This window comes from Topomyia yanbarensis, chromosome 2 (assembly GCF_030247195.1).
Source record: "Topomyia yanbarensis strain Yona2022 chromosome 2, ASM3024719v1, whole genome shotgun sequence".
Classification (NCBI taxonomy): Eukaryota; Metazoa; Arthropoda; class Insecta; order Diptera; family Culicidae; genus Topomyia; species Topomyia yanbarensis.
Genome location: NC_080671.1, coordinates 461,338,513 through 461,366,351, shown reverse-complemented (window position 1 = coordinate 461,366,351; position 27,839 = coordinate 461,338,513). Strand labels below are relative to the sequence as shown.

Below are 27,839 nucleotides of genomic sequence, written 5' to 3'. Positions count from 1 at the left end.
ATCTATTTTCGGTGAATATACAATAATCATATACAATTTCATAGAACATGGTAATGAAATTTTCATGTGAGCTAATTTCTCAAAATGTAGAGTAGTAGTCGTGGAATCATTCTTGTTCCGTGCACTTTTTCATAAAATATCCAGCTGTCAGCGACCAAGAATAGGTACGAGCTGTAGATATAAAAAATTATTGGCACCATTATCGTTATTCATCCGATGCGGTTCAGTGTGATGTCTGGATAGAAAACGAAAACTGTGCTGAGCACCTCAAATCGTGTTCGTAATATAGTTTACAGAATAAGATCACGCGAACACTTTTATGGTCCAGTTCACCTTGTCACGTTACTTCGAGTAAAAAAGATGAACAGAAATAACAAAATTCGTGACTGAGGTCCTGAAATCATAAACATAAATCACACAACTCGTGACAAAACTATCAAAAAATAAAATCCTGGAATCATGAACATAAATAAACATGAATCCCTACTCGTGACTCAAATATCACAACATGACAAGAAAATATGAAAACCAAAGTTCCTGCAATCATGGACATAAATCACATTACTCGTGATTGAAATATTCAAACTCGTAACTAAGATCCTGAGATTGTGAACATGAATCACTTTAATCATGACTGAAATATCACGATAAAGTGAATAGAAATTGCGAAAATCGTGACTAAGATCCTGAAATCATTAATATAGATCCCGCTACTCTGACATAAGAATCCTGAAATCATCAAAATCGGCTGTGTATTCCCAAATTATCCCTTTCATGCCCAACTTTTTTCTAGTGCATGCAGGGTTTCAAAACTATTTTTCCTTTAAAACGGTGGGGTCAAGAAACTCGAAAAACCTTTTTTCATAAAGGTAAGTGCTTTCCTTGCAGTGCTTGAAGCTGCTCAATTTTTACCTTCCAATGCTCACTACAATTCTCCTAGAATATTTACAATAGTCCAACTGCGTGGAAAACGTAGCCAAAAATAGTCTAAATTGATAAGTTTTATCAGTTTTCACCAATATTGCAACATAACGGAGTTATATGAAAAATTCATTTTCCGTCGTCAACGTAAACGGTCCCTGGCAGCACTGCTCCATCGGAGTTCAATCAGACTAATTGCAATAACTTTAGTTCTAGAGCTGATCCTTGTAACAGTTAATACTCAAATGAAAGCCAATAGTCACATTTATTAGCCTTACTTGTTTTTGTAAACAAATCTTGCCTCAATCAAAAGTTATAGCTGTTTAAAAACGTTGTTGTCCACAAACAACATGGGCATGAATGGGTTATGAACAAGACTCATAACAAAAACTAAACATATCCAGCAAACAACAGTAACCCAACCAAACATTCAAGTGTAACGCCATATATATAGTCGGAGCGAACTAGTTTTGTAGAAACACAGATATTTTCATGGATACAAGGTCTAGCATTCATAATGTTAGAAACTGTCACGAATCGTTCACGAAATAGCGATCATTTTTCATGAATTTATGAACGAATTTTTTCCGTGTAGGCATAACTTCAGTGGGGATTGTACTCTAGCTCTTTTTATTTTGTGTTAATCGTTCATGTTTTTTTTTTTTTTTTCCAATTATGCTTTTTCTTGCTTGCTGTCCAACCTTCTCGGTATATCTGACCTGCTCAGGTCTGCTGCAAATATCGTCACCTGTTGAGACACGAACCGATCCGGAGGTGTCGACCATAATGATTTACATCTCTTTACAACCACCTTCCCAGGGTTATCTTTCTTGGTGCTACTCGTTCCTATTCATTTGATAGCTGCTGTTGAGAATTTCTCGGCGGCGGTATTTCTGCCGATACCGATAACCATTTTCGCGAGTCATTTAGCTGTCAGTCACTCCGACGGAGAGATCATCGGCTGTAAAATTTCTGCAGATAACGATATCTCGATTTTTTCTTCCTTGGTTTTTTCAACGACTTGTTTCAAGAGTGACTCGAATGACACGGCTCACTATATAATTTCATTTCTGAACAGGAAGTTAATAAATTTTTAAAAGTAATTCAAAACCCTCATGGGAGGGGTTTGAATCCCTAAAACCCTCCCCTTGCGCACGGGCCTGGCTCAGAATAATTATTACATGATAATGCTTTTGGCTCACTCACTAAGAAATGTCCCCTTTCGTGATATATGTAGTGATTCAGAACATTTCTCGACCGCTAGCAGCAAAATGTACCGGACAAATATTCCTTCCTTACCCAGAAGATGTAGGGTAAACACCATTACAACCAATTAGAAACAGTCGGATTTGATAGAACTATTTCAAGTAGCTTACTAGAATGTTATAGTTACTATCTTAGTTTTTAGCTTGGCTTAAAACTATGTGTGCGTGTAGAATTATTGATGCATACACAACAGTTCATCACCGGCTAAAACGCCCCACCCATTGTTGCGGGGAATACTCACCGATTGCTGTGGGGCATACCATCCTCTTGTTGTGGGGCATATTACACTTTAACCGGGGCATTTTGCCCTGGGTGAAAGAAAAAAAACTTGAATTTAGGCATCTTTCAAAAATGTTTAATATTGTATCAGGATGTTTTTGATAAAAAATGAAACGGGTACTAATTTCTAACTAATATAACAATAAATAAGAGTAGTTAGTGCGGAGATCATAGTGTCGAATGGTGAAATATGCTTATTTTTGCTTAAGGGGGCGTATTAGACCTATTTACCCTACAATCGGACATGGCCAGCGTCGGTGTTGATCAGTTTGCAGGGATTAATACATATTACAACAATTTGGAACAATATGTTATACCCAAAGGGTTTGTTTCCAATAATTGCTTTACAATCTCAATTGACAGATCGAAAATAAAAGTCACAAGAACAGAACAAGTTTCGTAAAACCCTTTAAATATATTAGAATATAACACTCCGACATAGACATAAACAAGTGTAAAAATCAGACGACGTAGGCCGTTTAAAAAAATCTGCAGTATAAAAACCGAAGACAGTATATGTTTTTTATAAAGTAGTTTTCTTTAACCGGCTTTTAGACTTGAATGTATGCGCAATATATGTCAATAGCTTCGGATAAAAACTGTATGGACTGTTGATACATTTTCTCCAGACAAAGATAATTTCAATCTTTACCAACAGTTGATAATCTTCCGGAATACCATATAATGTTAAATATTTTCTGTTCGACTTCAACAAAACGCTGTACCTAATAAAACAGGTTGATAGCGCACTAGAAAAGGAAAAATCATAAAACTATCAAGACTTATGGTAGTTTCATCGTAATTTTAGGCGATTCTTTAAAACCTTCATGGGAATTTATCGATTAAACCTGAAAGTTTTAAGGGAACCTTGTAAAATACTCTTGAGAACCCTCTTAGGTATGGGCCTCTTACGTGGCTTTTATTTGACTGTTTTGTAGAGTAATTATTTTTTATGTTCGGTTTTTAGAAACGAGTCATGAAGACAACTTCAACTGTGCCCATTAAAATTAAATTTGCTACTTGGAATTCCTACCCAGCTGTTTGGTGCGGAGGGAAACCAACAAAATAAAAAAATTACAAACATGATAGCTGCTTCCCTATCATGTTCATAAATAGTTGCATGAAGAGTGTTGATTTTTATCAGTCTATAATACAGTCTAATCACCGCACAATATCCAAATCATTTTTGGTTTGATCAAAATAATCGTCACAACTGTACACCCCTAATCCACCTGGTACGTAAATTGCTATCAGCGGAACGCAACTCCAGCCCCCGAACTCAGCTAATTCCGGCTAGCGGAAGCTTTCTTGTTTATTTACATCAAATTAATTGTTGATAAAAATACATGCACCTACAATCTGCGGTACCAACTCGTACCATTACAAGTGGCACCGGCTGAAGATTGTTGGAAAGGAAGCTAACCGGACCAAGTCTCCGTCCAGGAAGAAGATTTCATGTGCAGATTATACAGAAGAGCTACACTTCCAAACCGGCATCCCCGCCCTGCGGTTTTCAGCAATTGCTTGAATCTCTGCATGGCTGATCACCGGGTCCGTGTTGTGGTTGCTTCAAATGCGTATAAGCGCGCAAACATTTACCGAACATACCGGACCTCTCATCCAATGCCTTACTATTTGGAATACATTGTGGTCTCTCTAGCGATGGAATTGCGATGCGCGGTCCATAGCAAAACTGGAAACGGGGCGCAACACGACGACGCAGTCTCGATAAAACGTGTTACGATACACTTTCACTCTTATCTCAGATGGCAATTAAAACTCAAATTGAATTACATGATGAGCGAGTCGTCATCGAAGCGATAATAAAATAAAAAAACACAACTGTATGATATCTGACGTGGTTTTATTTGTTTCTTTTCTGTATCGCTGCGTAACTTGCTTATTTTCGTTTTGTTTCCATTTTTTTTGCAGAGATAGCACCTTGAAGAACAGCATCGGAAGCGATTTGGTGCAGCATCCCATTTCGGGCGGCTACAAGAAGCGGCAATTGTTCAGCAGTGCTTTCCGGCATCCGGCAACGAAAAATGATACCGACGATCGAAGGTTTGTCATTATTTCATTTTATTTTTTTTTTCCTGTTTTGTTCCCTATTATTGTTGATGCAAGTTTTCGTTCGTTTAATAGCTCTGAAGTAGATCATTGTCTGTAGTAGGCGCTGATTCGTTAGTTTGATCACGGTCGAGCAAAGTGCAACGCATTGGTTCGAACCATGTTTCGATTACACTATGATCATCAGAAATCAGAACTTTGGGACATCATTTGTGGTCAGTCATTAGCCTGTGAACACAAGAAGCTTTGCTTCTAGCTTTTGGGATATACTGTCTGTTTTTGGTGCCAAGTTGGTAGTCATATACTGATGGGAGGTAGCAGGGCCGGCGTTACAGTTTTAACCCGAGTGGGTAGTAAGACAAGCATAGTGTGCGGGTCCACTACAAGAGATTTGACGCCTTTTCATAAGCTTGGAAAACAATCACTGCGTTTGTGCAAATGAAATTCTCGTACATTTCGAACTTGCGCATTAAAGGGTGTAGGGAATCAAATGACATCACAAGAAAACGTTCGTAAAAATTCACCATCGTTCTCAGACTTTCAGGGAATAAAATAGAGCATATTATTGAATTTTCCCGCGTTTGTTTTATTAAATTTCAACTCCAAATGCACGCACCTTCCTCGTGACACTTCTCATAAAATCTTGTACAACGTTTGGGCCAACATTTTTATGTCTGGAGATCCATTTTTCCTTATTTCTGCTTTCGATATCACTTCCTGAGGATGATTTTGGAGGGCTTGCTTCATGATGGCCCAGTATTTTCCAATTTACGGCCATTCCGTTGTGTTCAAGGGATTAAGATCATTTGGCATTGCATTACTCCAGAACTTATTTTGAGCAATGGTATGAGATAAAATTCGGCCACAAAATCGTAGAGCCATCATGTGATCTAAGAAGTAGAGTAAGACGCTTTTGGAGGTACTTTTTTAAGTACATCTGCGCATTGACCGTTCCGGTTATCATGAACGGTTCTCAAAATAATCAACAAATAAAACCCAATTAGTGCTCTCTCTTCATCCGATGACATTAATTTTGGGTTGACTTACAAGAATAGCTTTAGATTAGCTTCGCAACCTTTTGAAAATAACTCAAAACTGAAACTGCTCTAACATAACTCAATCTTCTCGCCCGTCAAAATCTCAAACTAACAGCCGCCTTTCAGTAGGCGCAATTCCAATTCAGTCTGCCCGTGCTTTAGAAACACCTACAGAAGCATGTTGTCCGAAGCCTTAATGATAAAAACGCATCACGTATATCCGAAATATCAATCAAGAATCATGAATTAGTAGCAACTGTCTCAAATGGCACGTTCGCCATGTTGATCGGAGATTTGTACCTAGCCATGATTTGTCTTTTCATCATTTCCCAGATGGGAAAGATTGGGGAAGTGGTAAGGTTAAGGAAGAGGAACATAACGACACAGAGAACATAGACGACACGGAAGTATTTTTCACTCCCAAAGGAATAAATATGCTTCTTGATGTTGATCGGATATATCAACACCCTCGAGGGGTATTGAGATAACAGAACGACAGCAACCCCAAAGAGATACTGTCATTCAAATTCGGCTTAAACCGATTAAGGTTTCTAAACTTTCGACGTAACTTTTTGGAAGCTTCAGCTACTCGCTACTCTTCAACCATTCCTTGGGATTCCACGGAATGTAAAGGAATACGTTTTTCTGTTGAAGTCTATATGGCTTGGCAATAAGACGGAAGTCCCCTGTCTTCCCACTTATCTATTCCAATTTCTGTTTCAGCCAGATACAGCTTTGTTCGTTTCCCCGAGAGAATCAAACAATACCATACTCTAAGTCAAACCCAACTAAAACTGAAAATGGAAGAGTTAGGAGGGATATAAAAGAGACACCCGTGAAGATCTTTTAACAGATCATCCTACAGCACAATCGAATAGTCATCTTTCTCCAACCTTGCTTGCACTCGATAAGTATTAAGACTCGAAGACTCTATAGAAACATTGTTGAAGAGAGTACCTCTACGATTGTGCTTCTTTTCTTTGATTTTGATAAAAAAAATCCCATTTTTAAAGAATTAGAAGGAGTACGCTTCCTGCAACTGTCGGTATTTACACTTGATTGATGTTTTGAGAAGCGATTCTATTGTCGATTCTCCGAAAATCCTAGTGGGATCAACGGTTTAATCAAAAAGTGTAGGAGTTTACAATCTAGCAAAGTCCACAAAATTAAATTCAATTTTTTACTCCAAAACTGTATTATCAGAAAGTGGAATAAATGTCTAGAGGTAGCAACCTCTTGCGGTGATCAAAGACGATGCACTTATGATCAGATAACGACGATTCCAGCTCGTTGGGTACGAGCTAGTTTGCTAACTCATGCGTAATTCCGTCAGAGCAGAGAGTTACAACTAACACCTCTTCTCTGCCAGATCGTACAAATAATGAGTGATTACGTATATTAAGTATGTGCAAATTTGTGCTGCTTAACTAGTCCATCAATTCGGTGCCTCTCAATTTAATATCTGAGCTGTCCCAAATTATGTGCTGATTTTGTCAGGGGAATGATAATAGATGAAACTCCGGAACCGGAAGTCCAATCAATAAAAAAATCAATTGAGGTGCGACTCATGCATGTATGTGTAAAACGCAGTTAGTTTTCTCTCTGTTCAACTTCGTTTCGTATAAAATTGTGGAAAAATAAGATATGTTAGCTGAAGTTGTCTCTAGCAGAATAATACACCCAAAATCCGATGGGTATGTTTCTACTACTTTTGATTAACCCATTAGAACCCAGCTTTGATAAAACTCTTGATAATTTAAAAATACTTCGTGAGCCCTCATATTGTGCCGAATTAAGCATGAAAAAATAAAATAACCTCTTTGAAACGTTTTGTTGCGCAAAAAATCAACGCATGAAATTTCATATGCTGGGCTGATAGGGTATCAAAAATCATTACAGAGAAAATTCGTCTAATATCCTTATATTTAGCATAAAATCAACAAATATCTTCAACCTTGCGAGATCATTCATTTAGCAGCTTTTTATGAATCCCCTTCGGTTCTAAAAAGGAAATAATATTGCCTTTGGAAAAAAGATACCGGTTCAGCCTAGCGTATGAAATTTCATACCGTGAACTACCAGCATAATTTTGGCAATTGTTTTGCCAATTTCTTCCATTTATTCGCACTGAGCCACATCTTTCACACCTTTCATGGCCTCAATCCGAATCAATAATTAGTGATTTAAAAGAGAAATTTAATAATATGTATTGTTCATATTTTGGTTTGAATTTTGTCCAACTTTGACATTCGAAAACACAATGGAATTTTATATAAAAGATTATTGAGCATACACATTATAAATTATAGGATATGACTTAACGTTTACAGAAGACCAGAAGTTTGAAAACGCCTTTATGGTATAACAAGTATGTAAAATGTGTTGTTTTTGCGTATATAATTTCATACGCTAGGACATAATGGGTTAAGATTCTATTGTCTTTTCGGTAACAGACCACGCAATTGCGCATTGCGGTATTAAACTCATATTTCCGCAAAGGTAGTAAACGGTGGAATGACGACTTCGGTTGCTGTTCATGTATGTGTCAACCTCAGCTTTGTTCGAATGTAGGATAATTCGGTCGATTTCTATGATCTAGTTATACTATCGGGTTAAACCAATCGGAACTCTGGCAGAATTCTACCTCAAAATTTGCAGAAATCGGCCGGAATCACGGATATTTTTTACTGGGAAATTTTAAGTTGAATTGTAAAATAGAAATTATAGGAAATTTCGGGATCCGGTACAGTTCCCGATCCGGACCAGTTCTCGGATCCGGATCAGTTCCTAAACCCGGCCCTCCTTGACCCTTTCCCGAATCCGGACCAGTTCCTGGATCTGGACAAGTTTCCGGATCCGGACCAGTTTCCGGATCAGGACCAGTTCCCGGATCCGGACCAGTTTCCGGATGCGGACCAGTTTCCGGATGCGGATCAATTTCCGGATGCGGATCAATTTCCGGATGCGGACCAGTTTCCGGATGCGGACCAGTTTCCGGATGCGGACCAGTTTCCGGATGCGGACCAGTTTCCGGATGCGGACCAGTTTCCGGATGCGGACCAGTTTCCGGATGCGGACCAGTTTCCGGATGCGGACCAGTTTCCGGATGCGGACCAGTTTCCGGATGCGGACCAGTTTCCGGATGCGGACCAGTTTCCGGATGCGGACCAATTTCCGGATGCGGACCAATTTCCGGATGCGGACCAATTTCCGGATGCGGACCAGTTTCCGGATGCGGACCAGTTTCCGGATGCGGACCAGTTTCCGGATGCGGACCAGTTTCCGGATGCGGACCAGTTTCCGGATGCGGACCAGTTTCCGGATGCGGACCAGTTTCCGGATGCGGACCAGTTCCTGGATCTGGACAAGTTTCCGGATCCGGACCAGTTTCCGGATCAGGACCAGTTCCCGGATCCGGACCAGTTTCCGGATGCGGACCAGTTTCCGGATGCGGATCAATTTCCGGATGCGGACCAGTTTCCGGATGCGGACCAGTTTCCGGATGCGGACCAGTTTCCGGATGCGGACCAGTTTCCGGATGCGGACCAGTTTCCGGATGCGGACCAGTTTCCGGATGCGGACCAGTTTCCGGATGCGGACCAGTTTCCGGATGCGGACCAGTTTCCGGATGCGGACCAGTTTCCGGATGCGGACCAGTTTCCGGATGCGGACCAATTTCCGGATGCGGACCAATTTCCGGATGCGGACCAGTTTCCGGATGCGGACCAGTTTCCGGATGCGGACCAGTTTCCGGATGCGGACCAGTTTCCGGATGCGGACCAGTTTCCGGATGCGGACCAGTTTCCGGATGCGGACCAGTTTCCGGATGCGGACCAGTTTCCGGATGCGGACCAGTTTCCGGATGCGGACCAGTTTCCGGATGCGGACCAGTTTCCGGATGCGGACCAGTTTCCGGATGCGGACCAGTTTCCGGATGCGGACCAGTTTCCGGATGCGGACCAGTTTCCGGATGCGGACCAGTTTCCGGATGCGGACCAGTTTCCGGATGCGGACCAGTTTCCGGATGCGGACCAGTTTCCGGATGCGGACCAGTTTCCGGATGCGGACCAGTTTCCGGATGCGGACCAATTTCCGGATGCGGACCAGTTTCCGGATGCGGACCAGTTTCCGGATGCGGACCAGTTTCCGGATGCGGACCAGTTTCCGGATGCGGACCAGTTTCCGGATGCGGACCAGTTTCCGGATGCGGACCAGTTTCCGGATGCGGACCAGTTTCCGGATGCGGACCAGTTTCCGGATGCGGACCAGTTTCCGGATGCGGACCAGTTTCCGGATGCGGACCAGTTTCCGGATGCGGACCAGTTTCCGGATGCGGACCAGTTTCCGGATGCGGACCAGTTTCCGGATGCGGACCAGTTTCCGGATGCGGACCAGTTTCCGGATGCGGACCAGTTTCCGGATGCGGACCAGTTTCCGGATGCGGACCAGTTTCCGGATGCGGACCAGTTTCCGGATGCGGACCAGTTTCCGGATCCGGACCAGTTTCCGGATCCGGACCAGTTTCCGGATCCGGACCAGCTTCCGGATCCGGACCAGCTTCCGGATCCGGACCAGCTTCCGGATCCGGACCAGCTTCCGGATCCGGACCAGCTTCCGGATCCGGACCAGCTTCCGGATCCGGACCAGTTTCCGGATCCGGACCAGCTTCCGGATCCGGACCAGTTTCCGGATCCGGACCAGTTTCCGGATGCGGACCAGTTTCCGGATGCGGACCAGTTTCCGGATGCGGACCAGTTTCCGGATGCGGACCAGTTTCCGGATGCGGACCAGTTTCCGGATGCGGACCAGTTTCCGGATGCGGACCAGTTTCCGGATGCGGACCAGTTTCCGGATGCGGACCAGTTTCCGGATGCGGACCAGTTTCCGGATGCGGACCAGTTTCCGGATGCGGACCAGTTTCCGGATGCGGACCAGTTTCCGGATGCGGACCAGTTTCCGGATGCGGACCAGTTTCCGGATGCGGACCAGTTTCCGGATGCGGACCAGTTTCCGGATGCGGACCAGTTTCCGGATGCGGACCAGTTTCCGGATGCGGACCAGTTTCCGGATCCGGACCAGTTTCCGGATGCGGACCAGTTTCCGAATGCGGACCAGTTTCCGAATGCGGACCAGTTTCCGAATGCGGACCAGTTTCCGGATGCGGACCAGTTTCCGGATCCGGATCCAGCCCAACCCCTTTTCTTCTTACCAGGTCCGGACATGAACTAGGTCCAGACTTGGTGCTTAGATCCCAACCCAGGGACAACTTGACAGATAGTGCTTGTTTCATATATGTACCGCCGATTTCATGGTGTCGCTAGTATGCGTTCTCTGTAGGAGTATCACGAACAACGACACGAAAAAGTTTCAAGAGAAAAGCGTGTTTCGTTACGTATGTTATGAACGCCGCCCAGTCAAAAAGGCCAAGTTGCTGGCTATCGGGGGGCTATTTGCCAACTCGGATGCGCTAATTGCCCTTCAATTTGCCAGCAACTTGCTGGCAATTAGGGGGCTATTTCAAATGCAACATTTGAGCGATTTGCCGCCGTCATTTTAAATCGCCCCCAAATCGCCCACGGAACGCGTCATTTAATCGCCCTTAATTGCTTAATATTAAAACTTAAAAATAATGCTTATTTTCGGATTCATTATCTACTCACATATACTTACCAGTATACTACGTAATCACCACCCAATTATAGGAAGAATCAATGGTGAAATGGGTATTGCACTTCAAAACTTATCACAATCTGACGTTCATTAAGACTTTAGGTCAGAAATCTTATTCTACTATACATACACACGATTCTACAATTTCCCACATTCGTTGGCTAAATGAAGTGCACTAGACAAACAAAGTACAAGTGAAAACACACCAATTGCTCAAAAAAAATTTAAGCTTAAACCAATCATGAACCGCCATGTTTGAACAACCCGAAAAACAACCAAGTCCATTTCAGCCGCCAGAAAATTTGTCTAAGTACTGAAATTGCCTTTAAATCGCATTCGCAAATTGCATTTGTTCCGAGGGGCAATTAGCACAGGCGAGTTGAGTCAAACGTCAAACTTTTCAAATCGCCTGACCATGCTCGTCCGCATTTTTTTGACAGGGCGACAATGCGGCTAGGACATTTAGAAAAAGCGTATTCCAAAATGTGGATAAAGAAAACTATTATTAGAGAATAAATTTATCCCTGATTGGAAACCGTCAGCAAAGTTACATAAATCTAATTATAAATTTAGTTGGAAGTGGTTGTTGTCAGCAACCGGCTTTCTTCCTTTCTAAAAATGTTTAGGTTTTCTTGTTGTGTGAAGTTTGTAATCGGTAAATCATTAATGCTATACATTAAATATAAATGAAAAACATTTTGGCCAATGAAAGTAAATCACCAAGCTTAACAATTCGTGAACCTGCGACATCTTCATTAAGAACGTCAAAAATTCTAGTATTTTAATCGGGAAAATAAACAATATATGTAGGATTTTCTACACATTTAGCAAAATTGATTTTGTATAAAATTTGTGTGATTTTATCAGAATTCTGGCAGCAAACCGGTAGTGCTCGGTTTCAGCAAGAATGCTGCCAGGAACGTAAGATTTTGTTCGACTCCTGCCTGAGTTTTGTTCATCTTTTGCAATAATTCTGTCCGGAAGATGTTGCGATGGTTTTGGTATGGATCCCTTCAGAATTATTCTGGCATGTTACTCGGCTCTACCGGAGGATTTCATGACTTAAGAGATGTTGATTAGTTTCGGAAGATTTTCGGAAATTCCAATATAAGTGATAGTGGCTTGATTTTGAAATTCATCTTCTTGTATTTCCGAAAATCGATTTATTTTCTTTTGGATTTTTAAACTCCAAATGGAATCTATGTTCCTGTATAAGTATGGGGGAATAAGGACAGTTTCTAATATGAACAGCGAAATAAATTTGATGATAGAAATGCTTAAATTGTTTATTTTTTTAGATATGTAAAATCGTAAATGGGATGCGCCTTTTGCAAATTTTGCTTCATTCGAGCCGCCATGACATCACCAAATCAACACAAAACTTGCTTATGAGTTCAATATATGGGAGCTGTCAAGTTGTCCCCGGGCTGTTAGATCCAGACAAGTGTCTGCATCCGGACCCTCGATTTGGATGCGTGGATCCAAACCGTAGGTCTTGCTTCCCGTACATGAAGAGAAGGACTGTGCATGATTTTTGCAGTCACTACCTTGCTGTTGATGTCCATGACAGAAAAGAAATTTCAATTTAACACCAACCGAAATACCCCACCACTATTCCATGTCGGTTTTTTTCTGTGTTTTGAAGCTAGCCGAGTGTGAGCCGATCTTCAAATACGGAATGCGTCGTGTAGAGAAAATCAAAACTCGCCTTTATCCACATAATGTTTGCTTCGCTTGATGCGGAATACAATGACAAGTGAAGTGCTACACACTTCTAGACAATCCGAAGCGTTCATATTTATTGTATAAGAATTTATGAAACATGAGTGCGACGCAGGATAGTTTTGAATGTGTTGATGTTGCCGTTTGGGGAATTTTTTGTTGTGTTCAGCATCTTGCTATTAGAGCATTTTTTCTTATTACCGTAAAGGTATTACGGCCAAGTTTTGGGTATATAATTTTCCATACGAGCATAAAGGTTTGCATGATTTTCAGGGTTCATTTTATGTGCATAATATTAAGCATTAATTTATTCGTGAATCAATATCTCACGAATAGTTTTTCTACGTCGTTATGAAATATGCTTAAGTTAATTTTCACATTTTCTTGCTGTGTGGTAACCAGTCTAAAACAATCAAATGACATTACTAGCGACGATTCTTTTTCGAAGGCATACCACGTGTAAGTACCCACAAAATAAGTTGAGATCGACGGCGTGGTTACCGAAACGAGTTTGTTTGTATGAAGGACCCCCTGCAAAATCATGGGGTTGCCTGTCTTATGGATCCCCTACTTCAGCCAGTGACGACTGTTGTATTCAACATCAGTCTTTGCTAAAAGAATGAAGACCTATGTCAGCTCAAACTAAGTTCATCTTCCCTGGGTTTCCCTTACCTACTATCTCTTCGTCGACAAGGTCAATCTATCTGTGCGCCATTTTGTGCCACTGGCTCTAACCGGATAATTGGAAAATAAGTGGGCAACTCAACTACAGCATATAAGTGTGGGTGCGCGTGCGATGAAATTTGGAGTGAGAATCTTAGGAAATTAATTAAAAATATGTTAATTTAATTAAACTTTTGAACGCTCTGAATCGATTGTATGTCACAAGAATCGTTTTCTATTTTGAAGACAACCAACTAACAAGACTATTATTCCGAACATGAACGTAGTACAATGTTCCTGATGTAAAAAACTGGGAAAAATCTAGTTCTAGTCACGTTTTGTTTCAAGCATCAGGGAGCCATCTATGCCACCTTGAGATTTATTTTTCAAATTTAAGCCACATCATTCACCAAGTGAAAGTAGTAAAAATACTGTTGGAATCAAAATATGTGGAGAAAAAAGTTTAGATTTCCATCACTATATGTGGCATTGTAAATATCCAGGTGCTGTGATGATGAAGATGATTTTGATAGACCTTTTAAAATATATTGGCATTTCTGACCAATCTGACCGAAAGAGGCTAAAGGCACTATATGCAGTGATAGGAGTTCGAACTGAGGTGAGCTGAGTACAGTTTATTGGACTTTCCAGCTGCGCTATTCCCTTCTCATATGATACAATCTGACCTTCATAGTTGTAAGACGTTGTTTGAGGATGAAGAGTGCCTCCGTCAATAATGAGGAATGATGTTCTCAATTTCTTACTGTTCCTGATATGATGCAGCTGGAAAAAGTCAATTGCCACCTTAAAAAAGCCACATTTTTTTAAAATCATAATTCAACTACGTTTACTGATTACAATATTGAATATTGCAACCATTGAAATCAATCGATTTTATACCGAATCTAAGTGCGCGATTCGAGGTTCATTCATTTTAGATATTCGCATTTTTAGCTGCAGGAATAGAACGATTTCTTGAAATAGTGTCTCTTCATGCACAAATTGTTGGTAAGGTAGATTGCAAAGCTTTCTTTTAACGGTTTGGAGAGGCGAAGATTGCAAGCAAGTACATTATAAGTAATATTAATATTTTCATATTCAACGAATTAGTATCTCGAATACGGCACTTGTAGTTAATTGGCAAGTCTCTGGTGTTGGTGATAGGCATTCAGTGCAGTTCATTCACGTTCAGCCACAAACAGACATGCACCAAAGACGAAAAGCAAATGCTATATCACTTAGACTGCGATATTACACAACATGTAAACCCAAACATACATGAATAAAAATTTAAGTTAAAAAAAATCATTTTAATACCAGTCCACAGTGGCGGATTTGCTTAAAAACCTGGCCAAAAGTCGAAAATTGCATGGTAGTACGTTGGGTTCTAGTACATACATTGTCCTTCAGATGGTGCTGCCGCATGCTATTTTAAGTGAAACACTCCAAAATTTCCATATTTGAGGTGTTGACACATCCAAACAGTTTAGACCATCACGTTTTGCTCATATTTTTCATCGAGCGCCCGAAATATCAGTATTATTCAAGTGTAGCTAGATTTTGATAAAAGTGCCGGTTTCAAATGTATAATAATGGAAAGTAATGCTGACGGTATGTACTTTATGTATATGTGTTGATGTCAAAATATATTATTTTGTTTATTTATAAAAATGTCAATAACTTTCACGCTTTTGTAGCAGAAGGTTTCAACAGACATTTTTGCTAAATTATTGAAATATTTTTTTTGTCCACGTATGTCCACTAGAGTGGCTCGCGGTTGCATGGGAAAACTTCAAAATGATTTAAACTAGCGGGTACAGCACTTTTTGAGTTCTTTTTGTGGTCCCAAATGCCTGTGCAAAATTTGGTAGCGGTTGGTTGCTTCCCGGGTTTGCGCATTGCGTTCAAAGTTTGCATGGGATTTTATATGGGGAAATCAATTATTTTGCATTTTTATTATTAAAGATCCCTATTTCACTGATAATGAAAAACTAGCTACATAAAACTATAGTTCAAACCTTGGTTAACAACTTTGCCGAAGACCGTAACTAGCTACGAGTTTTCAAAAAATAGTTATAACGATTTTAAAACTTATGGTAAAATCCAAATGCAGAAATTGATTAGTTTTTCCAACACTGCCGGTGCACCACCGACATCGACATTAAAAACGCTTTTAATCCACCTAACAGTGTGATGAGACATTTCTTATAACTCTTATCACTCTCTTCGGATATTATATCGTTTGAGAACATTTAGAACTTGATGCTTCGCGATGTTTTTGATAACTCATACTACATGGGAAAGTGGCAGGACTCAGAGAATCGCTCAAATCAGCATAGGACAACATCAGTGCTAGAAATCTCAAATCAAATCAATGGGAAGCGAAAAAATGGCCCATAAAATAGACATAGCTACGAATTATTGTTAATGCTCTGTTAATAAAATATCTAAATTGTGGTGGGAAAACTGAATTTTCCTAAAGGGGTTATATATTGTACTGAGCCAAAAAATCGCATTTTTTTGAATCGATTTGAAGTTTATACTTTACTCAAATCACCAACGCGACTGAGAACTAAGAAATCAACGCTTTTTCTTGAAAAGGGCGATACTAGCAGTGACACCATTCAAAGAAAATCAACAGTGAATATTTCCAGACTTTTATTTCCTATTTAAGAACTATTGTGTTTTTTACATCCTAGATTGCATGATTCAGTGATCGAAACCCAAAACTTCATAAAGTATTTGAAATTATTAAATTAAAATTTGTTTTTGCTATTGAAATTTACAAAATGATGGTATCGCCCCTTTGGCGATTGTTTACTTTTTCGGTCCCACCTATCAGCATTGAAGTATCGTTCTTACGTTTTTTTACAATAACTACCGTTCTACACCACCGATTTCGTCCGGGTTTTTTTCAATAGCGATCATTGTTACTATTTACAGCTGGTATCAGCTTAATAATCCTAAAAAAATACGAAAATGACAGTTTCGCTTCTAAACTGCTAGCAAAAAAAGTATCGCCCTGTTTGTTTGCATGGAGCGTGGAGGGCGAAACTTTAAATAAACAAACAAAAATACAGTTTCGCCCGTTGTATTTTTTGCTGTAGCTTAAGAAAGCAATATCGTAGAATCAAAATTTTAGGTTAACCCTTAAAGGCGCAAACCAATTTTTTTCAAATTTTCTGAAAATTATCTCACAGCTTCAATACGTTACTATGATAATTTTAAGATGGTTTTCGCAATGTTGTTTTAAAACAACATTGCGCATTTAAGGGTTAATTGGTTGCGTTTCAAAGCCCTCATTCGCATGTATGAAAAAAGCCATATTTTTACATTTGTAAGTATCGCCATTTTCACAAAAAAGGGTTGAAATGAAATCGCAGCTCCTGATATCACGTTATCTCTGAAGTGCATGCGTGCATAGTTCCAAATTTTACTTCGACATCGACTTTTTCTAAAGGTGACTTCCCAGTAGTATCCTTGATTTGAATTATTATCGCTAATCCTAATGCCAAAGAACAAATAAAAACCTCTCGAAAACGAACCGTTTGGGAAAATCATCATCATTACTGGAATTTTCATTTTCACGAAACTTTTCGATAACCTTCCGTCACTTGCGTTAATGCACTGGGTGCACAGTGCTCTGAAAATCTAGCGAAATCGTCTTAGGGCACCAGCGGGTCTAATTCAGAGCTATCTGCGCGGCGAGTAAAGTAAAGAATACCAAAAATTAATTTCTATTCCATAATTTTCAGTTCAGCAATTCGAGAGATCGTGCTCACCGCAAGCCATGAAAAATAGACTACGTTGTGAAGCGATGGTCACTATTTATTAAAAAATCACGGTTAAATAAAAAATAAAATTATTAAAAAAATTTCAAATAGTTTATAATTTTCACAAACTTATTAAGAAAAATTGTTTAATAATCTTTCGTAATATTGTGTAAGAAAAAAGCTGAAAATTTCAGTATTTTCTCTATCTGCAACATATTAACCCTTAAGTATACCAATTAATTGGTATACGAATTGGAATAGGTTCGCCAAATTTTGGAAGAAATTTTTAAAAAAACAACTTGAAAATTACCTAAAAATAGTTGTAGTTCGATACAATAATAAATCCCCAAAAATGAAATGTACCTATTAATGTGAAACACAGTGAATAATACATACAATAAAGACCCATTTTTATCAATCTCATGGTGTATTTTAGGCTGACAAAATGGGGACACTGACTAAAGCGGGCAATTTTTTTCTCTTTATAATAAACTAAAGCTGTTAAAATATTCTTCCCGTCCCTTGATGTAGTCTGATAACTATTTCTGATTATGATGAACTTTTTATTTTTGCATATTTCCATCTTCATGATAAGGAAAACATGCTCAAGAAAGGATTTACTCGAATTCAGTCTTGTTCGTCTGCTAGAGCCCATCAAACATATGTTCATATTTGGTTGATAAAATCAGGGTTTCAATGTATTATAATAGATATTCAGCATTCGAAGAAGTTTCTTGTGAACGAGTGTAGAACGACTTTGTTTCTACTTACTTGAAGTCAGCGGCGTAGCCAGAAATTCGGTTTGGTGGGGGTTTGGTGAAAATCGATCATACTGTCCAAACGGCATAATTCCGAAACCGTAATTTTTGAAGTTTTAAAATTATGCAGAATTAATTTTTCAGAAAATAGTAACAGAGTTCGTGTCTAGCGAATTTGTTGAGACTTTATTGTAGTCATGAATATTAAATATGAATATATTGAGAAAAATCACCATAAATGCTTCTTGGACGATATACCGTCAAAATTATTTTATCAAATGATGCGCTGTTTAACGTTTGTAAAACTCATCGAAGATACTAAACCTCCGAAGTTGGCGGTTTCAAAATGATGCTATCTTGACCTTAAATTACTGATTTTAAACATTTGACCTATACATATAATTGGTCATACAACAAAAATCAAATGCTCATCAAAATCGATCAGAACCTGCTAGAATCGAATGGACATCGTTATTTTTCATAAATTTCTCTCTACATTCGGAAAGTGTTATCCTCGTTATTAATCATATAACGTTTTCGTCTCAACTCGACGCATTCCCAAAAAAACCTGTCTTAATCCACCTAGTGGTGCAATTGTGCTTGTCTCATTTGTCCAGACTACGATTCTATGGCTGGTTATGTTCAATACAATGGTGGAAATGAATATTACATGTTCAGTACGATTTGCACATACATACAATGGATCGACAGCCACGATCTTGAGTTACTATGTGATACTGAAACATCGCTTGAAACCAGCGGCGGATCATGGAGAAAGATCCGGGAGGTCCAGGTCCTGCCGAAAATTTTCAACTTGTTAAGAAATTTTAAATTAGTTTTAATTTTAAAGTAGCAACCCCTCACTGCATACTCCCTCCGGGCCGGTATGATTGACGATTTTTAGAGTGATTGCATAACCTTTCTATATGAGAAAGACAAAAATGTACCAAAGTCCAAAAAAGGCAATTTTTGTCAAACATCTCAATGTTTCATGCATTTTAAAGTCATTTGGCATCAAAAATACAAATTTGATTTTGAAAATTTTTCATTTCAGTTTATATGGAAATTTGCTGTGTGATTGCACTCTTCAACTCGTAACTCCGGAACCGGAAGTCCAATCAATAAAAAATTCAATAGCAGCCGATGGGAAGGTTGTTCATTTGAGACTAACTTTGTGCAAATCGGTCCAGCCATCTCTGAGAAACAGAGGTCACATTTTTTCCACATACACACATACATACACACACAGACATTTTCCGATCTCGACGAACTCAGTCGATTGGCATATGACACTCGGCCCTCCGGGTCGGGATTAGATTGACGAATTTTAGAGTGAATGAGAAAGGCAAGAACATTTTTAGCAAATGTTGAAAGTTATGCATTTTTTTGGCGAGCAGTTCTATGTTTCATAGACATTAAATCAATTTTAACTTCTCTTCCTATTTAATAAAGAACCTTATTACAGTACATCTCTACAAAAACGAGATCAATTTGAAAATAAATCTGAGGACTATGATTGATTTCAGAACTCTGGAATTTTCTATTGGAATGTTTTCAGGCAGGAATTTGATATTGATGCTATTAGACAACTGTGAAATCAAGATCAGTTACATATCAGGACCCCATTCCGACAATTTATCAAAAGTCCTCATGATGTTTACAACAACAGGATATCAATGTACGGATCAGATAATTGTTATTGTAATATTGAATTGAATCAGTCTGCATCAATAAATTTTCAACTTCAATCCAATATTTTTTTTTGGGTGTGGTGGGGGGGGGGGGCGTTGTATGGTGTTAAACCCCAAAACCTTCTCTTGGCAACGCCATTGATTGGAGTTATTTATTTCGCTTTTCATTTTCCGATATGTTTCAGATCGATCCGATGGTCATGAGTTAGAAAAATTGCAGTCAGAAGGTTCGCACAAATGAACATTTTTGCACTGATAAGTTATCAAGTTCCTTCCAGACAACTTGGAAGTGTTCGGTGATTATTTCTAGCGGTTGTAGATAGAAAAATGAAATACAAAAGTCGTTTTATCGAAATAATGTTTGGCTTATTTCAATGGATTATTACTATATTGAACAATAAATAGGCGACAAAGAGTAATCCACAAACAACAAGCCATAACTTTTAAAGTATTCAAAATAGATATTTGAAGTCTTCAGTAAAGTTATTCGCAAAAGTAAGAGCTACAAATTTGCTGAAGGCATCATTTCGATATAATCACTTCCAAGAAAATTTGTGAAAATATCTCACTCATAGGGGGATTAATCAGCAAAACCACAATACCAAAAGAAAGGGCATATTGCCTCCATTAAATTCTCCGAAGATACTATTGACCTAAAATAAGCCGTCTTGGCGTTAAAAATAGATTACATGTTTTTGGTCATATTTCTGGCAATGGGAAATGATAAAAATCTTTCGTCCGCATTTAATGTTAAATATCTCTTTTGATAATAGTCCGATTTCAACAATCTATAGCTTGTTCGAAAGGTATTTGTTAAAGCTATCTAAAAACATATAAATTGTTACTCTATATTGTCAACTTCGGCAAATAATTCCAAGAAACTGCAAAAAACGCCATTTTTACACATTCAAACATTCATATCTTGGAAACTAAACATCAGAATCAAAAACAAATTAATAGCGTTCATACTGTTTTTTAGTTCTTTCATTTAAAATTGGTTTGGATAAGATCGGTTCAGCCATTGCTGAGAAACACGAATGAGAATTTGTCCGTTACATACACACACACACACAGACACACACACACACAGACATTGTCCCAAATCGTCGAGCTGAGTCGATTGGTATATAAGACTCGGCCCTCCGGGCCTCGGAAAAAATCTTGAAAGTTTGAGCGAATTCTATACATTTCTTTTATAAGAAATGTAAAACTTAGATAAATGAGAATATATTCATCGCATAGACTTGGTATCTTTGAATGAAATGTTCAGAATGAATTGCTGAATAAAATAGACGTAGTCAGAAAATGAAAAGAAGCGGTGGTGGGGGGGGGGGGGGGGGGGGGCTTGTGTACTCCCCAGTCCCTTTTTAGATTGTTTTGTATAAGACAAAGAATCATTACGTCCTTGTAAAAGTCAACGACAGAACTTTCTTAATATTTTGATAGACCCAAATATGAATCTTACTACAATCTTTGTTGTGGGAAAAAACATTTACAATATTTAGGATTTACACCTACAAATTTATGTTATTTTTGCTTGATGCAAAAACTAACTCAGGTCTGGAAATCGCGTTGGGTTCTAACCTGAAGTATACTGCTGGTGCACCAAGATCACCTCTGTTTTGCGTGAACCTAACTCAATTTCATCAAAAAACGCTTGTTTGAAGTAACTATCCTGGTTTCGTTCCTAGATTCTCAAACGAAAACTTCAATAAAAACAATTCCGAGACTTCGAGGAATCTAAGGATATGCATTTTTTTTTTAATTCTGACTTTGAACGGCTAAGAAATAGGGTTTTAAAATATGTAAAACTTATAAACCGTTGTACCATTTTAAATGAGATAACAGTAGAGCCCTTAAATAGTAGCACTCAAACACGTAAGTTGTTAACCAAGGTTTGAATTATCGTTTTATAAACCTGGTTTTTCATATTGAGTGAAATAGCGATCTTTATTAACCCATTCATGCCCATGTTGTTTGTGGACAACAACGTTTTTAAACAGGTATACCTTTTGAATGAGGCAAGATTTGCTCACAAAAACAAGTAAGTCTAATAAATGTGACCATTGCCTTTCATTTGAGTATTGACAGTTCCAAGGATTAGCTCTAGAACTGAAGTTATTGCAATTATTCTGATTGGATTCCGATGGAGCAGTGCTGCTAGGGACAGTTTGCGTAGACGTCAGAAAATGAATTTTTCATATATCTTCGTTATGTTGCAATATTATTGAAAACTGATAAAACTTATCAATTTAGACTGTCTTTGGCTACGTTTTCCACCTAATTGGACTACATATTGTAAATATTCTAGAAGAATTGTATTAAGCATTGGAAGGAAAAAATTGAGCAGCTTCTAGCACTGCGAGGGAAGCACCTTTCTTTATGAAAAACCGATTTAATCCACCTAGCAGTGAGATGAGACATTTCTTACACATTTCACTATTGGGAACTCACGAGAAGTTAGCACCCAACTAGAGGTAGGACGAAAACAGTTTCTAGTCATGCACGAATAAAATCTCGAATAAACTGAATAAATTATAGAAATCAACAAAACGACCGAAATAAAAAAGTAAAGCAAAAAATTAAACAATAGGTTTTTAAATTCATAAAATGAGTAGAAAAATTAATGGAAATCAACATTATAATATACACGAATCAAATTAGATTAGGTTATTACATAAAAATTAAGATTATATTTAGAAATGAATCAAATGAATCAAATAAATCAAATAAATCAAATCAATCAAATCAATCAAATCAATCAAATCAATCAAATCAATCAAATCAATCAAATCAATCAAATCAATCAAATCAATCAAATCAATCAAATCAATCAAATCAATCAAATCAATCAAATCAATCAAATCAATCAAATCAATCAAATCAATCAAATCAATCAAATCAATCAAATCAATCAAATCAATCAAATCAATCAAATCAATCAAATCAATCAAATCAATCAAATCAATCAAATCAATCAAATCAATCAAATCAATCAAATCAATCAAATCAATCAAATCAATCAAATCAATCAAATCAATCAAATCAATCAAATCAATCAAATCAATCAAATCAATCAAATCAATCAAATCAATCAAATCAATCAAATCAATCAAATCAATCAAATCAATCAAATCAATCAAATCAATCAAATCAATCAAATCAATCAAATCAATCAAATCAATCAAATCAATCAAATCAATCAAATCAATCAAATCAATCAAATCAATCAAATCAATCAAATCAATCAAATCAATCAAATCAATCAAATCAATCAAATCAATCAAATCAATCAAATCAATCAAATCAATCAAATCAATCAAATCAATCAAATCAATCAAATCAATCAAATCAATCAAATCAATCAAATCAATCAAATCAATCAAATCAATCAAATCAATCAAATCAATCAAATCAATCAAATCAATCAAATCAATCAAATCAATCAAATCAATCAAATCAATCAAATCAATCAAATCAATCAAATCAATCAAATCAATCAAATCAATCAAATCAATCAAATCAATCAAATCAATCAAATCAATCAAATCAATCAAATCAATCAAATCAATCAAATCAATCAAATCAATCAAATCAATCAAATCAATCAAATCAATCAAATCAATCAAATCAATCAAATCAATCAAATCAATCAAATCAATCAAATCAATCAAATCAATCAAATCAATCAAATCAATCAAATCAATCAAATCAATCAAATCAATCAAATCAATCAAATCAATCAAATCAATCAAATCAATCAAATCAATCAAATCAATCAAATCAATCAAATCAATCAAATCAATCAAATCAATCAAATCAATCAAATCAATCAAATCAATCAAATCAATCAAATCAATCAAATCAATCAAATCAATCAAATCAATCAAATCAATCAAATCAATCAAATCAATCAAATCAATCAAATCAATCAAATCAATCAAATCAATCAAATCAATCAAATCAATCAAATCAATCAAATCAATCAAATCAATCAAATCAATCAAATCAATCAAATCAATCAAATCAATCAAATCAATCAAATCAATCAAATCAATCAAATCAATCAAATCAATCAAATCAATCAAATCAATCAAATCAATCAAAACAATCAAATCAATCAAATCAATCAAATCAATCAAATCAATCAAATCAATCAAATCAATCAAATCAATCAAATCAATCAAATCAATCAAATCAATCAAATCAATCAAATCAATCAAATCAATCAAATCAATCAAATCAATCAAATCAATCAAATCAATCAAATCAATCAAATCAATCAAATCAATCAAATCAATCAAATCAATCAAATCAATCAAATCAATCAAATCAATCAAATCAATCAAATCAATCAAATCAATCAAATCAATCAAATCAATCAAATCAATCAAATCAATCAAATCAATCAAATCAATCAAATCAATCAAATCAATCAAATCAATCAAATCAATCAAATCAATCAAATCAATCAAATGAATCAAATGAATCAAATAAATCAAATGAATCAAATCAATCAAATGAACCAAATGAATCAAATGAATCAAATGAATCACATGAATCACATGAATCACATGAATCAAATTAATCAAATTAATTAAATGAATCAAATGAATTAAATGAATCAAATTGATTTAATTCATCCAGTGAATACAATGAACCAAATTAATGAAATGGATCATATGAATAAAAATAATGGATGAACAAAATGAATAAAGCAAAAAATAAATGAAATGCATAAATAAAACAAACGAATCAAATAAACAAAATGAGCTGAAGTGATATAATGAATAAAAAGAAGAAAATGAGCAGAATTAAATGCATTGATTAAAATGAAAAACTGAACCATGGTATAAGGTTATAAATTAATATAAAGAAATAAATTGAATCAAATAAATTATTTGGTTGAAATGATTGAAACTGAAAAAGTAGTCAGGTTATTAAAATGAAGAAACTGAACAAAATGAATATACTGGAAAAAATGAATAAAATGCATACAATGAAAACAATGAATGATATGAGTAAAATGCACAAAAAGAATAAACTGATCAGAGTGAATCCAAATATAATATAAGTAAAATGAACGCAGATGAACAAAGCGAATAAAAAGATGCGGAATGAAATAATTAAAATTAACGCGCAATTGAATATAGTAAAATTAGACAAGGTTACATGTGCTTTCAAGCCCCTTAAACAGAGAACGACAGGGAGAATGCGATTCGTAAATGAGACAGGTAGATATTTCAAAGTTTTTATTTACATTGAAGTAAATAGTGTGAAGTGTCTAGGCTATGTCGATAGCATAAAAGCCGTGCTTTCAGTTGATTGCAATGCAGTCTCCTTCCATTCATCCTTATAGCTTTCATATTAGATTAGATTATATGATTAGATTAGATTATCTTCGAATTAATAATTTTCGTACAGACTGAAATACTGTACTAACTTAAACTTATTTTCAATTTGAACATTTCCCTACTTAAATTAAAGTCAAAATGATAAAAAACGCTATTGAAGAGCTGACAGCAAACATCTACCGGGTTATTCTGGCCGTACTGCGTGCGATGAGTAGAGCGCCGAAAGAAGTCCATTCTCCGCAGAGACCTATCAGGAACGTTGAAGTCTAGCTTAGCGAGAAGCAGAGGGCAGTCAATGTTGTCATCGAGAAGATCGAACACAAAAAGTAGCTGCAGAAAAACTCTCCTGTTTCGTAGCGTAGGCAGGTTGATAAGAGCACAACGATGCTCATACGGTGGTAGTTCAAATCGATTTCGCCAGGGAAGCCGTCGAAGGGCATACCGGACGAAGCTCTTTTGCACCCGTTCTATGCGATTAATGTGTACGATGTGATACGGGGCCCAAACGATAACTCCATACTCTAGAATGCTGCGTACCAGACTGATGTACAGTGCCTTCAGGCAGTAGACGTCGTTGAAATCTTGGGTGTTTCGTTTGATGAGTCCTAGTACTGCATAGGCTTTAGCAGTTACTGCATTGAAGTGTTCGATGAAACGTAGCTTACGGTCAAGTATAACACCAAGGTCCTTGATTGATGAAACTCGTTCTACTGGGGCAGCGCAAACTGCATACTCAAACTTAATTGCCGAGAGTATTCGTGTGAATGTGATAAGGTTGCATTACTGAATGTTTATAGTCATTCCGTTTCTATCACACCAACTCATGATCCTATCTATGTCCATCTGAAGTGCACAACAATCTACCAGAGTTGTTATGATGCGATAAATTTTCAGATCATCTGCGTACATCACCTTACACGATGTCAATTCGCTGCAAATGTCATTCACAAAGAGCACGCAGAGAAGAGGTCCAAGGTGACTCCCTTGAGGTACACCCGATGTGATGTCGAATGGGTCTGAAAGTATAGTTCCAAGTCGCACAGATGCACTGCGGTTTGTAAGGTACGAGAAGATCAAATTGGTCAGCCAGTCCGGAAATCCGATTCGCTCAACTTTTCAACAGCTAGCTGATGATATTGTTTCGTTCGGAATTCTCGTGCAGGAAATATGGATAAATAAGTCCTATACAGACCAATACTGTGAAAGAGAAATGGTTCAAACTACTCAGTATATCCAAATATGGACGACGATAAGTTAGAAGACACATTGTAGTTGCATCCCCCATCGAGAGTGGGTACTTTGGGAGACTTCTTTTCCTGGATCTAATTTGTGGATATTTTTAGTCTTTGATCCGTTATTTTTCATGAAAGTTCGTACCAATACAACGAATGTGCAGCTGATACAACTCATGGTTCATTCGCCTGCGCAACGTTCTGTCTTCCATCTGCACGCCACCATAGATGGTACGCAACACTTTTCGTTCGAAAACTCCAAGGGCGCGTTGGTCCTCCACGAGCATAGTCTAGGTCTCGTGGCCGTAGAGGACCACCGATCTAATCAGCGTCTTGAAGATAATCAACTTCGTGCGGCGCCGAATTTTGTTCGACCGGAGCGTCCTCTGAAGTCCAAAGTAGGCACGATTTCCCGCTAAGATCTGTCTCTGAATTTCTCTGCTGTTATCATTGTCGTCAGTTACCAGTGAGCCCAAATACATGAATTCGTCGACCATCTCGATTTCGTCACCGTCAATCCGAACTCGGGTGGGAGGTTCACATTGTCGTCTCTAGAACCTCTTCCTCCATGTATTTTGTCTTCGAAACGTTGATGGCAATTCCAATCCTGCTGGCTTCAGCTTTCAGTCTTTGAGCATATATTTCATTCAAAATTCAATAGAGATACGAATAGTTTAAATATCGCACGTGGAATGTCTTTTTTGAAAATTTTCATCGTCAAACTTTCATATTACCCAGTTAAGCCAAATATTTTTCTGACATAGCCATGAATTTCCTTAATTATAGTGTAGATACAGGCTTTGAATACAATTGAATTAAAGTTGAGTTGATGTAGCAGCAGACAAAAAATAGTTTTGTTTTCTCAAACCTTGGCAATTACAATTAATAAATATTTCAGATTGGCAGAAGATCTTATCACACAACTTAGAAATGGATACAGAAATAGCTAGATAGATGCGAGAGAGAGAGAGAGAGAGAGAGAGAGAGAGAGAGAGATGGAGGGCGTGTGAGGAATGTCAAATGATGGTTAATGTAGTGACATTATTTTTATAGGTATATTATTATGATATATTGATTCTTACATTCTTATCATAAATAATGTAAGTAGTAATTTTTGCGCCATAACCAGTATAACCTAAATCTTGCAAAAGAGCTAAATTTTCGCTAGATTTTTGGGCTTCAAACATACTGTTGCTTTCGGTGACGCCACAAGTATAATTATATTAGAAATCTTTTATCTCACTACTAGGTGAATTACTTGTTGATCTGTGTATTAATATACCATCCAACATTTACCTCATGATTGAACGCAATGCCTAATCCAAGGAATAAATACTAGAACTCACTGTTTCTTTATCAACACATTATTTTGTCTTTGAAGTGAACTTATATATTGATTTTTG

At 37.5% G+C, this 27,839-nt stretch overlaps 1 protein-coding gene across 1 annotated transcript in view; it reads left to right on the top strand.

Moving 5' to 3' along the window:
• The window catches only part of LOC131681177 (uncharacterized), a 78,015-nt gene that overhangs the window by 10,372 nt on the left and 39,804 nt on the right, over nucleotides 1–27,839 (top strand). Inside the window, exon 2 of the mRNA XM_058961887.1 lies at nucleotides 4,399–4,530. Within this exon, the coding sequence (XP_058817870.1) occupies nucleotides 4,399–4,530 (132 nt within the window). The remainder of the gene's footprint in view (nucleotides 1–4,398; nucleotides 4,531–27,839) is intronic.